This window comes from Anopheles funestus, chromosome 3RL, assembly GCF_943734845.2.
Source record: "Anopheles funestus chromosome 3RL, idAnoFuneDA-416_04, whole genome shotgun sequence".
Lineage (NCBI taxonomy): Eukaryota > Metazoa > Arthropoda > Insecta > Diptera > Culicidae > Anopheles > Anopheles funestus.
The window spans coordinates 84,027,940-84,041,030 of NC_064599.1; the positions used below are offsets into that span (position 1 = coordinate 84,027,940).

The window sequence follows — 13,091 nt, forward strand, 5'->3', positions numbered from 1 at the left end:
TTGAGTTAAATTAGATACCAAATATTTGTCCTTATCGGTAATGGCCTTACATCGATGAGGTTTCTTCTCATTCAAGAGATCCCACCTAAGTTTTCATACCACCACACACACACAGCTCCCAAATGTGTACACATTAAAAACCAATGTTTAACAACTTTCTTACTCTCATACCCGGTAACGTTTGAACGGCACGCGATGCTTTGTTTGCCTAAATTACTCGGTCGTGAGTCAGTAGGGTTTGGGCGATGCTGGAAATACGAGTCACGACTTTTGACTCGGCTTCGTTAGCTGAATTTCTTTGGACGGCTTCCGAAGAAGGAAGAAACGAGACAATCTGATAATGATATCATTACCATTATCATCGATTAAGATGTCGAACAAGCGTGGAAAACCCGATCTGATAGGTATTCTTCGCACTCTAACCTCAAAATTCTTCACCTTTCCACCATGGGTACGCGAAATAAGATACTTTAGCTGACTGGTTGTTTACAGAACTCACATTGAAAGCGTTAATGATTCCCCAGAGTGTGTGTCAGGGGTTTTGAGCAAGGCTGGATAAGTTGGCTACAGGTGGGCTACCGCATTTAACAATGATTCCTGATCAAGAGTTTTCCTTCGGATGAAGTTTCAACGCTACCGAATGTTCCGGAACAGAGGCAGGATGTTTAACCAACGCGTGAAGGTAAATATTAAAGTAATTTTCCTACCCATCCCTACATCTAAACCTGGAACACACTTGGTTCTACATCTGGTAAACGTTTTCCTGTTGCCAGGAAGTGACACAAACCTGGCAATTCCTTCCATTTTAGATTGGAGATAATCAAATCAAATAGAAACACGGTCACACAAGTTAAATTTGTATGCTGAACTCCCACATCGAATTAACCCATCCGAGACTTTCTGTTTCTGTAAGGTCAATGTAGGTCAGATTGATTATTATCAATCCAGTTTTTCGCTCGCTTCATTATCGGAAAAGATGAAGAAATCTAATTAATTTCCCGAAGGATGCCAAGGCACATTCAAATGGTGCGATTTAATTAATCTTTCTCGCAATGGTTTTCACGCCTGGGATTACTTGGTTTTCTATTTACTTCGGGCAGAAAGAAGAGAATAAACTTTCTTAAGATTATGGGTTCTCCTACAAACAGGTGGTTTGAATACAATGGATTTCCAAGATTAACGTTTCCGTCTGCGATGAAAGAAAACATATTTAATGCTCATCGAATGAATCAAAATAGAGGGAAGTACTTTAAGCTTTGTTCATTGAAATGACGACGCCACATATTAATTATATCTTGCGAATGTTCTTGCTATAATCTTTTGTTCGGTTTGTCTATTCAAACAACTGCATTAATCATTCGTTCTTTATTAGTAGCAACTGCATTAATCATTCATTATTTATTTGTGGAAAGAAAGAATTTTGTAGCTAATGATTCTATCATAACAAATAAGATGATTAAGAAAGTGATACCAATCCTATTTATCTACATCACACTTATAGTACTTCTCAATTACAAACTGCATTGCTCTGTGTTAAATTATTTGACCCAAATTCACAAAATCCAACTACATAAATTTAACACACATACACTAAACACGCATTGGGTTCGCATCCGGAACACAAAGTCAATAAATTTCGGTAACGATATTGAGTTCAAAACGCCCGCTGTACAAAAACAACACATTTCAAACTCAAGCGCATTAAAATTTTTATTCATCTCCTTTCCTTTCTTTCTACGCCAATCGTTGCGTTCTGGGTCATTCAAACTATTCGTATCGTTATTTATGAAAATCCATCCGGCTCCCGTTTACGATGATAGTGAGGTTTTACTGAAAACAGTGCAATAGCATTTGTAGCTATCAAATGCAACACAAGAATGCAATGTTGGAGCGTGTTGTTATAAATTTCCATAAATTTACTATGCGATGTTTACACCAGGAAATAAAGTCCCGTAGCAATCGGGTGCGAATTAAAAACAAACACTTTCTCTCTGTTTAGATTATAAAGGTTTTTTATTCAGCACACAGATCACAGCAACTAAGGTTAATATAAAATGTTGGGGCGCATCTAGAAATACTCGAACGCACAACCCAAAAGTGAACATTCCGATAGAAACCCGCGCATTAGGTTGAAATGTAGTGTCTCGTCGGGTGAATTCACCAAATCCTAGCACCGGCAAAACGTAAAACGAAAACAACACTTGAATAATGTACGATTGGCCACCTTAAATCGCGGTGACCCCAATACCCCGAGGTAAGCCAAAAGTCCATTAGCATTCTCCCGATGCAGCAACACCTTTCATTGGTGTCGTACTATTTAAAGACTAGAATCGACCGGAAAGCAGCAACTTTCCTCCCTTTGCTGTCCTTAGCACGCAATGCTAGCGGAGAATTCACACTCAAAATTCTCCCGTACCATGAGAAGGTCACCAACCGAGTGTGGCGAACCGGTTTTGGGAACGTCGCTTAGTGAAAGTCCTGAGGAATAGAATTACTTGGCCAAAACTTTTACTCATCCAGAACAACATGTTGGTCTAGAATGTACAATGTTCTAGACTCGTGCGTTTTCATGTGGAATGGTTTAATTCCATCTGCCGAGTATTGGAACTTTGCAGCAGCACAATCTTCATGAGCAGGTTCGTTTCCGTTGTGCCGGAAGTGAAATTTCCCTCTTCCTCACTCGCTTCTTTAGAATTTTCTCATCACGATCCTGGAGATTGTTGTTTGTTTTGGAACAAGGAAAAGTTTTACAAACCACATATTCATATATCGACATTCTTTGGCTCCTTTAAAACTTTATGAGTGCTTTTGGTCAGGACGCCAAACCTCTGGCCTGCTAAAGGTCGTCCACTCGGGCACGAAACTTGAGGCATTTGATCGATAAACGAACTCAGTGGAAAGTACTCACATTCCACAACAATCCCGACCAGTGGCTTACTGCATTGCTGCAATGCACGAAGGTTCCATGGTCGAAAAGTCATACCAGGAACCTGGAATGCTGTCCACTCGTGTGCATCATCCACAAGGCTCGCTCAAGTTTATCTAACTGCAAGCTATCGAGTGTGGCTTTCATAACTTAGGAGTTTCCTCGAACCCAAACCGATCGGTGATTGATGCACTTTGCTCCAAAACTGCTTGCGGTGTGAGCCGCACGTCAAGAAGCCTTACCGATGCTGAATAGCACAACCAGCGGCAATTAATCTCCAGTAAGCGTTTAATTATCCCACCGGAATCGGAAGGCATAATGAATAGTGACAACTTAAGCGTGGCTGTTCGCTTGCGAAAACAGCATCCTCGTCGTTGGCAAGTTTATTGCACGGCACTGCCGTCTCCTACCGAGCAGTGGAAAGGAGTTGCGCCATCAACACCGTTCATTATTCAAAACCCACCGAAACCCACATCAAACGAGCAACCACACTGAGGGGATGGCACAGAAAAGCTCCCACAGCTATACAATCCCTTTGCCAAAGGAAGCTACTTGTCTGGTTGATCTCTATTGCTCTCACTCTCCCTCGCTTTATGTTCCTTTCTACGGATGCGTTATCCCTTTTCAAACACTAACAATAACCTCCACCCTTCGTTTTCAATATCATGTCAATCCTCCAATCTTTCGCCTCAACGTTCCTACTTCCAATCAGTGGCTCCCATACCCAACCAACGCCATCGACCGGAACCATTACGAGGCGGAATTTTCATAATTGAATAATTATTTATTTAACGAGCGCACGGAGTAGTGTGCACTACAAACATAACGCCACAATTTCCCATTGTTGGTAGCATGTATGCCTCACAGCTGCTTCCCTTAGGTGTCTATCAACCAACAGCGGCATCAACAAGAAGGGATGAGTTGTTAGAAGCACAAAGGGCTAAAAGTTGTGTTGATTATTGGTTCGATTACTGGTTCGCTCGGTTGGACACCATTGCGAGAATCTCCATTGGTGGAATAACCCAATCTTGTTGAGTGAAAGCCTTTATTTTCTTTGATATGAATGTAAAAGAAAGTGCAAGTGGGAAGTGTTTAAGATTTTGTGATGCAAATCCCTTAGGCAAACAAATTTAACATGCAACAAAAAACAATGTTATGTAAAGAACAATGACTTTCGAATGATGAAGCTCATGAGTGATAACAAATCACAATAATTCACAGCTCACATTTAAGAAGGCCGAAATATAACTAAATAGGTTAATGAGCGTTAAAAATTCTCTCACATCTCGTACACTTTCTACGTCGGGGCCAAGCAATTCTTGGTCTTCTTGTAAGCTTCCTCAAAAAAGCTCAAATCCTACCAAGCGGAAGTAGTTTGCACACTGAAACCGCACTTCCGGGAGCAACAATTTTACATCCTGCTGTTAGCGAAATTACCACTCGAATCTCCACTTCATGGTGCAACATTGTAGCAAAATTCCTCTCATATGTAAGTACGCAAAGGCTTCACTATGCAGACGGAACCTTGGTGGTATGAAAACTACTTTTCATCAACAGACGGTAGTGTACGTGGTGTAATTATGAATGTAATCATACCAGTACGCAATCCAAAGGGGTTTGGTGAGGAAAAATTCACTGTTGTGAACTACCTTATAGTAAAGTAATAGTCTCTTTGCGTTTGGCTCTTTCATTCATTTCGTTTTTTTTTTTGTAATCGTTAAACGAGAAGAGCTAGGACAATTGTGGACAGGTAAAATGTTAGTGTACTGCGGAGCTGTTTAAATTTATAAAATATTTATACTAGCCTTTGAGCATATTACCAACACAAAACGAACCAAAAATTATGTAAACTTTTTTACTATTACCCGTGCTGGGTGTTGGTTTTGGAAGATTGTGAAACCGTGAGATATACGTTCGTGTGTGTCATAGCTTTCACTATCATTACTCATAAAAAACGCATGACGCAGTCAGCCGCGATACAATTTATTCGACCGTGAAAAGTTGGGGAAGTGTCTAGAGAGCGAAGAAATTTTGGACAGTCTTTTGATAAATATTTAAACGGAATGACATGTTGGAATTATGCGTTGAAAACGGTGTTGTACAGAACCCGGATATACTCTTATCTTGTCTGGGGACATTGCGAGTGGCTAGATAAAACTAAAACACTACTATTCACGTACAAGCACGGCTGTCGGCTGTGCCAAACGCAAAAGACAACATTATGAAGAACCATATGGTAATCAGGGTTTGCGCTACGAGAACATTTCCATTACCATTGCAGAACCCAACAGAAAAAGCAAGGCCAATCACTGAACCTGAAGTACCGAAGTAGGTTCTACACTATCCTTTTAAATAAATGCTCCAAAAATCAGAACCAACGGATACCAAGCATCCGTACACCTCGGGTTCAGTTCGACACAGTGAAAAGATTTCCCTTTTAATGGGCCCTCCGAGCAAATGGACAACTGTCACCGTCTACAACATCTGATAGTGTTTTGCTACCTCTTTCCCTTACAGTTTCAACCAGTTTAGTTCCATTAAATGGTACCCGTTGTATGATACCAGTGAAATATAAAACGACACCGAAAGAACGCAAATGTTTTCATTTTCGTTTTGAATAAAACATTGTTCAGCGGGACGGAACACAACTCTGATCGAGATTTTATACTCGGGCCATTTGTAGCATATCGAGGTCGGTTGGTGGTAGTGGCAATTGTTGAGGCGCTTCCTTAAAAAAGACAAAACTCAAGTCCTCCTGCTCGTGCAATAACAAGGATGTAGTTTTTCGCAACCGAAACTTCCATCCTGTCCCGTGAACACTCTCACAGCACTTGGAGATCTTCCCAATCGACCATCTTTAACCTTTTCTAGCATGCGATAGAAGGTACCCTTGAAATGACACTCTAAAATTGCAATGTCTGAAGAGTTTTGTTGTTTTCCCGCACGGTTTCTTGCACACTGCTCTCGAGAATGGCCCAAGTACCTTCTTCTTGGCGTGAGCACAAAAATGCTTTCACCGGGAGCAACAAAATCACACTTCAGAAATCACCGGAAAGAACCATTTGAATGCTGAGCTTTTACATTGAGTGCTGGGTGGTCTTGCATAGAACCTGCTAAAGTAGTTTGTTAATCGACAGATTCCTGGGTAAGTGAATGCTCAAATGGTGCAAAATCTGGTTAGCATTTTCAACCCAGTCATGCACAACGCAACACATCCGCTAATTGACACACACGCGAGAAGAGATGGAATTAGCATAAACTCGTGACCTGCAATGCTCACACGAACCACATCAAGTACAAATAAACACCCATTCACACGTTTTAAAAGTAGTACGGAAAATATGAATGCGGTTTGTTAAAACAAAGTTATCACAAAGTACACAATACAAATCCACGTTAAACTGTAGATCGTGAAAACGGCTACCATCCTAAAGGTTTGTTTTACTGACAGCCCTGCAAGCGTACCCATTATTACCTTGACAAATTATGACGGCTTCCCATAACATGAACCGGTGTCTTTACGTTATACTTCACCCTAATGAAGTATTTATTTGATTCATTCACCGTCAGCACGGTACTCCAACTCCCATCAAGATGCCCGTGATGATCCATCATCGACATAACAAAGAGTAGGAGGAAGCGAAAAAAGGAGCCATGGTAGGCATGAAATCACAACAGAGTTAATGTGACCCAATGCTGATGATGATGGTATGAAACAAAAGAGACACCTCAAAAAGCACTCTCTTGCCCCATATAATAGCATAATCAGATTAATTCGGAAACTCCGCCATTCCATCGGTTTGCTACCAAGACACGGTATTCCGCATCCGCTTATCCGAATCTCTCCAGCGGCCTCTCTTGTGGATTTGCAACAGGAGAATCCTCTAACGGAAGTGGAATTATTTAATAGAGGTAAAAAAAGAAACCGTTTGCTTTTATTATCTTCACCATAAGTTGGCGAGCGCGCACTCCCGGTGGGACACTTCAGCAGCTCATTTCGAAGGGTTTCTAACGACCGAAATGGCCTACCGAAGTACAGCCAAAAGGAGAAGCAAAAAATTCAACTTGCACCGAAAGTTGAAGAAAGAATGGCTCCGCTGGGTAAATTAGCACGCAGCCCACCTTCCCGTGTTCAACGAATAAGCCCCGGCGAGATTCTTAAGATACCGTTGATTATGGCCTACACTGGAAGAGGCTTAAAGTTTTCGCAACCGCGAGTAAGGTGCCAATGGATTCCGCTTATGTTACCAGCTTATCGAGATTTCCGCAACAGAATGTTCATTTACTGTCACCTTCTCTTCGTAATTTCACAATGTCAATCTGATTCCGATGCTGTAATGCTTCGAGATACGTTGCGTAAAGTTGGCCCCTGCATCTCTTGTAACGAATGACGCAACGATGCCTCGATATGATTACAGTAATTTTATCAGCAAATTATCAACCCGTCAATGCAAACCACAGATCGACGACCTCTATACCACATCAGCTACTTCTGCTCTTGCTCGTCATCCGCTCGCCACTACAGCAGCTGTACGCTGTTATGAATCGACTACATCAAACGTGTTCGCGAAATGTTAGTGCGTGGTTATCGATTAAGTGTCAAGATTAAACCGAAATCGGCTATTCCTGGCTACCAGTGATGATGATGGCTACAAACTGCCGACTATGCTAAGTACGAAGTGTAGCCTCTAATCTTTTCAGTCGAAAATGTTGTACTTTTCGGTGTTGGATGAACCGAAGAGAACCAGATCAAAAGTTTGGCGGGATGCGGAGTTTGCCCTTTGATGTTTGAGGATTAAGCCTGAACAAGTCATGATTTTTTCAATGATTAGCGTATTAAAATTAAATGCCTCGAAATACATGTAGGCCTGCGTAATTTTGTACAGCGTGTATTATAAAACGAATTCCTATTCTGAGTCAAATCAAATTTGCTATACTATGCTACAATAATCTCCCAAGATGCCATCCAGTGCGTTAATGTTGTTTAAATCGATTCTATCTTATAATCCACGAAACACATCTCCTTCCGAAATCTCATAAGGCATTGATGAGTGCAACATTCGATTAAATTGCTCCCCGAGATTACACACGTAATCCTTTACCCAAATCATGTTCTCATTTGCTCAACCGTTCACCTACAAAATCCTTTCCCGTTTTGTGTGCAGAATCTTTTACTGAGCAGTCTTTGAACACTATGCTGAACGCACGAAACGAAGCTACAGCTCGGCACGTAAATCTGAGCCGATGGAGTCTGGTTTTAATTATTGAAAATTAATTTTCTTACGTTTCATAGGCACCCACCAGGCATACCTTGTTAGGTATTGCCTCCACCTTAAAAACCAGTGAACTCTACGGGCGTAATCAATCCGACGTTGGGATGAAAAATGCATATCATAACTAGCAGACTTTCCCGGTGCGTTTACTTGGGAGCTCTGTGCGGTACAGCTCCGGTTCGACGTATCGTTTCAAGAACTCAAGCTTACCCCTTTGAAAGTCGTTTCTGTAAGGAATAAGTTTACCACCCAACAGTGTGGTAAAGCATATGCGTCGTGTCGTTCACATCTTTGGAAATGTACCACCAAGCTGATGGAGAATATTGCTGAATGCATAAATGCAAAATGTCTAATCGGATTAAGATCGGTCGTCTCACTAGATGAAATGGAGATCCTCAATGTCCACAGCGCTCACATACCCGGGTTGTACAACTAAGACAGGTTCTTAGTGAAATGGGATGCAAGTTTTCAGCGCACAAGAATGAAACGACTCCTCCACCTGCATCATCTAAATCTGACGCAAATGAAACATATCCGTTTTTGGAAGTCATGTCCGTAAAACCACGGCTCTGGATCACATTTGAAGTTGTTCGCGACCAACCAGAGTGTAGAGCAACTTTGGGCACCTCACTACGACACCTTACAAACTCCATAGGACTGGTGGTTCTCCTACAATGATGGCAATGGAACGGAAGTTGGTAGAGTAACGGAGAGCTGCAAACTTTTCCGCAACAAAACTTTCGACCAGTCATTCAAGTCAGTCACGTAACAGTGTTGTTGGAACGCCCTCAGGAAGACTTTGCAATTGCCGAAAACGAGGAAGTTCGTGAGAAAGTTTCGGGCTCCGGTGCGAACCGATGGCCAAAACTATAGACTAACAAAATTACTTCCATCCATAACCAGCCGGCCAGACCGGGTCCGAAATAATCATTGAGCATGCTCCACTCCGACCTGACTAGTGCAGCGTCATCATCAACATTCGGCTTCTTCCGCCAAAGATATTTTTTCTTCAAATTTTTCCACTTTTTGCAAATCATTTCGAAGGTCATTATGCCGTTTCTTATGAAATGAGGAGGAGGATTTTTCTTCACCATCGTTTTTGGTCACCTTTCACCATCATAACTTCTCATCATCGGAGGACAGGCACTGGTGCTTAGCAGACCGTGGAAAAGTGTGTGCTAAAAAAGCACTGACTGGCTATGGCAAACTGCCGCACGAGGCTTTCTGCAAAATTGAACGAAGAAAACCTCAAAATAACAACCGAAGAACTGCTCACTGTTACTGATATCCACTCTAACGAGTTTCGAGTTGTGAGTTTGGTTGGCTGGGCCTGGTTTTTGGTGGCTCATTTTCGTTACGCACAAAACTCTAACACAGAGCTTATATTTTTGCTTTTCAGATCGCTTGTTTAACCATTCTACGAATGGGTGTAGGAGCGCATATTTGGGGAAGAAGTTGAAAAAGCAAAAACCATTATCAAGTAATACAAGGTCTTGAGCGTGGAAAATTCCCATAAGACTTTGTGTGGAGTTATTGGGTTGGCTTTTTTCCAAGGTCAAATAAACAGAGTGTCCAATTAAGCATGACTCGAAGAAGAGTTTAGCCTTCATTTGAAGAAATGTAACATTAGGCCAGGCTACATTTGAGAGTAAAACATGAAAGAACATCTCATTTGCTCCCTGTATTTTAAGAGAATATGAGAAACAAATAATAGGGTCTGAAATTCAACGCCAAACAGAGACTCATAAAACAGCATTTCAATTTGATGTCCTTGAGCTTGTATATAAATTATCTGCAAATTTTTACGTCATTAAATTCCTTTCATATTTTAAGTAGGTTTCAATTGACCAATTAGTTTTTTAATCATTAACACAAGAGCTTACCACTGTACCTTTGTAAAAAAATTTCAACACTGCCGCAGAACATAAAAATTCTAAATAATACTTTGCTGGGAATATAAACCAATTGACTCTAAAATTAGAAATAGTATCCTTAAGTAGTAGCGGCAACACCATCGGCAATAGTAATATTACGGCGAATGTGAAGAAAGCAATTTTGCAAGGCGGTCGACGATTTCCTCAACGATACGATTGTTGTCGGTAATTAGTGCTCCATTCCTTCACCCACGGCAGTAAGTTTACGTTAGTTGATTTCATTCTACTAACCTTTTTTCCATCCCGAAACTTGACAGTTCCCTCGATAATTGAGCTTATATCCACCATGATGATTGCCTTCTGCCGAGCGTCCCAAAACCAGCGGCTTAGTGATGACCTTTTTCTACTAATACTTCTGGTTGCTCGTTATATTAACCGCACACAAACTCTAACGATGATGATGTTTTTGGCTGCTCTTTTTTTGCTAATCTTGATTTTTTCTCGTTTAGCCTTTATGAACTGCGCGCACTAGAGGAAGGTGCGCCTGTACCACTTCTTCGAGTAAAGGACAGAATTTGTAAATCTTCTAGCTACTTCTCACAGGTGCAAACAAAGCATTCACATACATCACACCAACAAAAGCACTATCATCTGCTTCACCAATCGTGCTTTATCCGTCTGATAAAGCGAAATGTAGCTATAGACTATACGGATAATTGCTTCCATCGTTTCACACGTGGTGTGTGCGCTACATACGCATGCATACACTTCACTTGATTCAATTTTTGTATCTTTCAACACAACTTTTCATCATTCAGGATAGAGATTCAATAAGAGAAGAGAAGCAAATGAGTAAGGAAGAGAGAAAACTTTTATTAATCTTATATATTTTTATCTATCACTTTTTTCTTTCTCGTTCACTTGGCACTTTTTTCCAAATACTTTCACAGTATAACTCTTTTTTTCACTTATGTTTTGGTACTAGATTTCAGGTTTTGGCACAGAAACATTTAACCGGTACCGCTGCTTCTGCCGCTACTGCGCTTATGAGAAACGAAACACGCAATTGAATAAAAACCGAGTAAAAAGAGAAAACTTTTGCACAAACTTGCTGTTTTTCTTTCTGCCTTTTGTGCTGCAATCAATTTTCACTTTGGAACAATGCTTCCGGCTTGAAAGCAGCACCAATTTTCATCTGTGCCAAAATGTCCGCTCAAAAAATGTTGTTCGATTGCGATTGAAACCGAATGAACTATCTGTACTGAAGCAAGTGTGCTCCAAAATCATAGCCACATACAACACACGGACAAGTTGAACAAATGTGGACGATATCAAATGGTTGTGCTGTGTCCGGCGAACTGAAGTGCACCGATTTGCGAGTCTTTTTCTCACACATAGCCGCTTCACATTTATAGATTTGATTTTACAGCTGGTTTCCTTCTTTCAACAGTTTTGTACTTGATTTTTTGTTTTGAGATTTATTTTTATAAAATTATCTCTCATATTACCACAATTTTATAGCGATAAAGATCCTTTTATTTTTGGTCAACACAAACGAACTTCCTATAATTATGCAATGTTTTATTGTACAAAAAACATCACGAACGTCAATCAAATCCGATCGATCGCCCTCAATCAATCAATCAATCAATCTAGTCTTAAAATTGAAGGTTATCTTCAGAACGTCTGGCACTAAAATATCACCCAATACTTTTCTGTAGGCTGCGCACTTGTCGGCTCAGATTCATGCAAATAATTCTGGGACCTGCAGCAATGATCCTCTCCAAAGCAGAGTGTTTCGCGCCTGGTAGGTATATTTCCAACCCTTCCAGAAGATTTTTACTTTTAATTAAGTCCTCATTCACGGTACCTAAGCGTCCGCCATAGCGATTTGCTACAGTCTGCCGGGTTCCCGAACTCGTTTATAATGAATGACCAACGATTAATTATTCATCGCCGGACCGTACAGGTTAACACTCTGGTGGCCTCAGTCCTCAACCCATCGCTTATACACGACGCCTAACACTCCCAGAGTACAGAAGTGGGTAACTTTTTTTCAAATGAATTAAAAATCTCTTTCCCATTTCACGTTTATTTTCGCGGAAGCCCTGGAATTTTACCGGAGTGTACGCGAAAAACGCACTCAAAACGAAATGCTTAAGCTGTCTCACGCTATCGGTTGTGAAGTCGAGTCCGAGCGATCTGCAAATCCGCAGACTTAATTTCCGGGATTGCTGGGGGCTGTGTACGACCGTTCGGACAATAACGATTTCGAATTGGAGTAGTGCGACCATTTGGGCTTTACTACCTGTGCCATTCTTCCCCTAATTTAAGCTTCAGAAAAATTGAGAACACAAAGGTACGTACGACCAAAAGGGGTCGATGAGTAGATAATCACAAATTGTCACTAAACTCTAAGAAGTGTCTCTCCTCCAAAGTAACAAATGATGGTTAAACCAATTCTCGTATCTCGTACTATGAATATTACAACAGTACTCTCAAGATGTTCCCTTTTGAAAGGTAAGCAGCTCCGATACACATCACACGAAAATGGAACTTTTGCTGCTTGAATGTTGTGGGGAAGTGCCTACTAGAAGTGTTTAGCAGGTTGCCTCGCAGATCACTACATGTCTTTGCCACAAGATATCAGCATGAAATATCGTTGCTGTTCTTGTACCATACCACAAGAAGGTTCTAAACGCAAGCTTTGAAAAAACACCAACAGACTGTTCCCACAATACTGCAATAAAGACACCCACTAGAGTCCACTGAAGCCGCTTCGTTTACAGGCCCGACCGAGCGTTTCTTTGTAACGTTCCATTGCGTTCCAAAAGCGCACAAACGGGCGGTTTGGATTCGCAATTTTCACACCGGTACTTATCACCCACTCACTCTTTTCACTACCATCCAAAACCGGGAAACCACCACGGATGCTTACGGTTGCCAACAGGGCTTACGGCCCCGTCCGTCCTTTCTTTGCTTGAACAGAAGTCTTCAGTTTCCTTTTTCTGCGTTGAT

The 13,091-nt window shown here is 41.2% G+C and overlaps 1 protein-coding gene across 21 annotated transcripts in view; it reads right to left on the reverse strand.

The window, feature by feature from the left end:
• LOC125767427 (uncharacterized) overlaps positions 1–13,091 on the reverse strand; it is a 429,126-nt gene that overhangs the window by 210,083 nt on the left and 205,952 nt on the right. For 3 of the 21 annotated variants that reach the window (XM_049434001.1, XM_049434000.1, XM_049433999.1), the window contains exon 3: positions 10,365–10,876. The exons of 13 other annotated variants lie outside the window; for them this stretch is intronic. In XM_049434001.1, the coding sequence (XP_049289958.1) occupies positions 10,365–10,421 (57 nt within the window). In that variant the 5' untranslated portion in view covers positions 10,422–10,876. Of the gene's footprint in view, positions 1–10,364; positions 11,117–13,091 lie in introns of all 21 variants that reach the window. 5 more of the 21 variants (XM_049433997.1, XM_049433996.1, XM_049433994.1 and 2 more) reach the window with 2 other exon arrangements.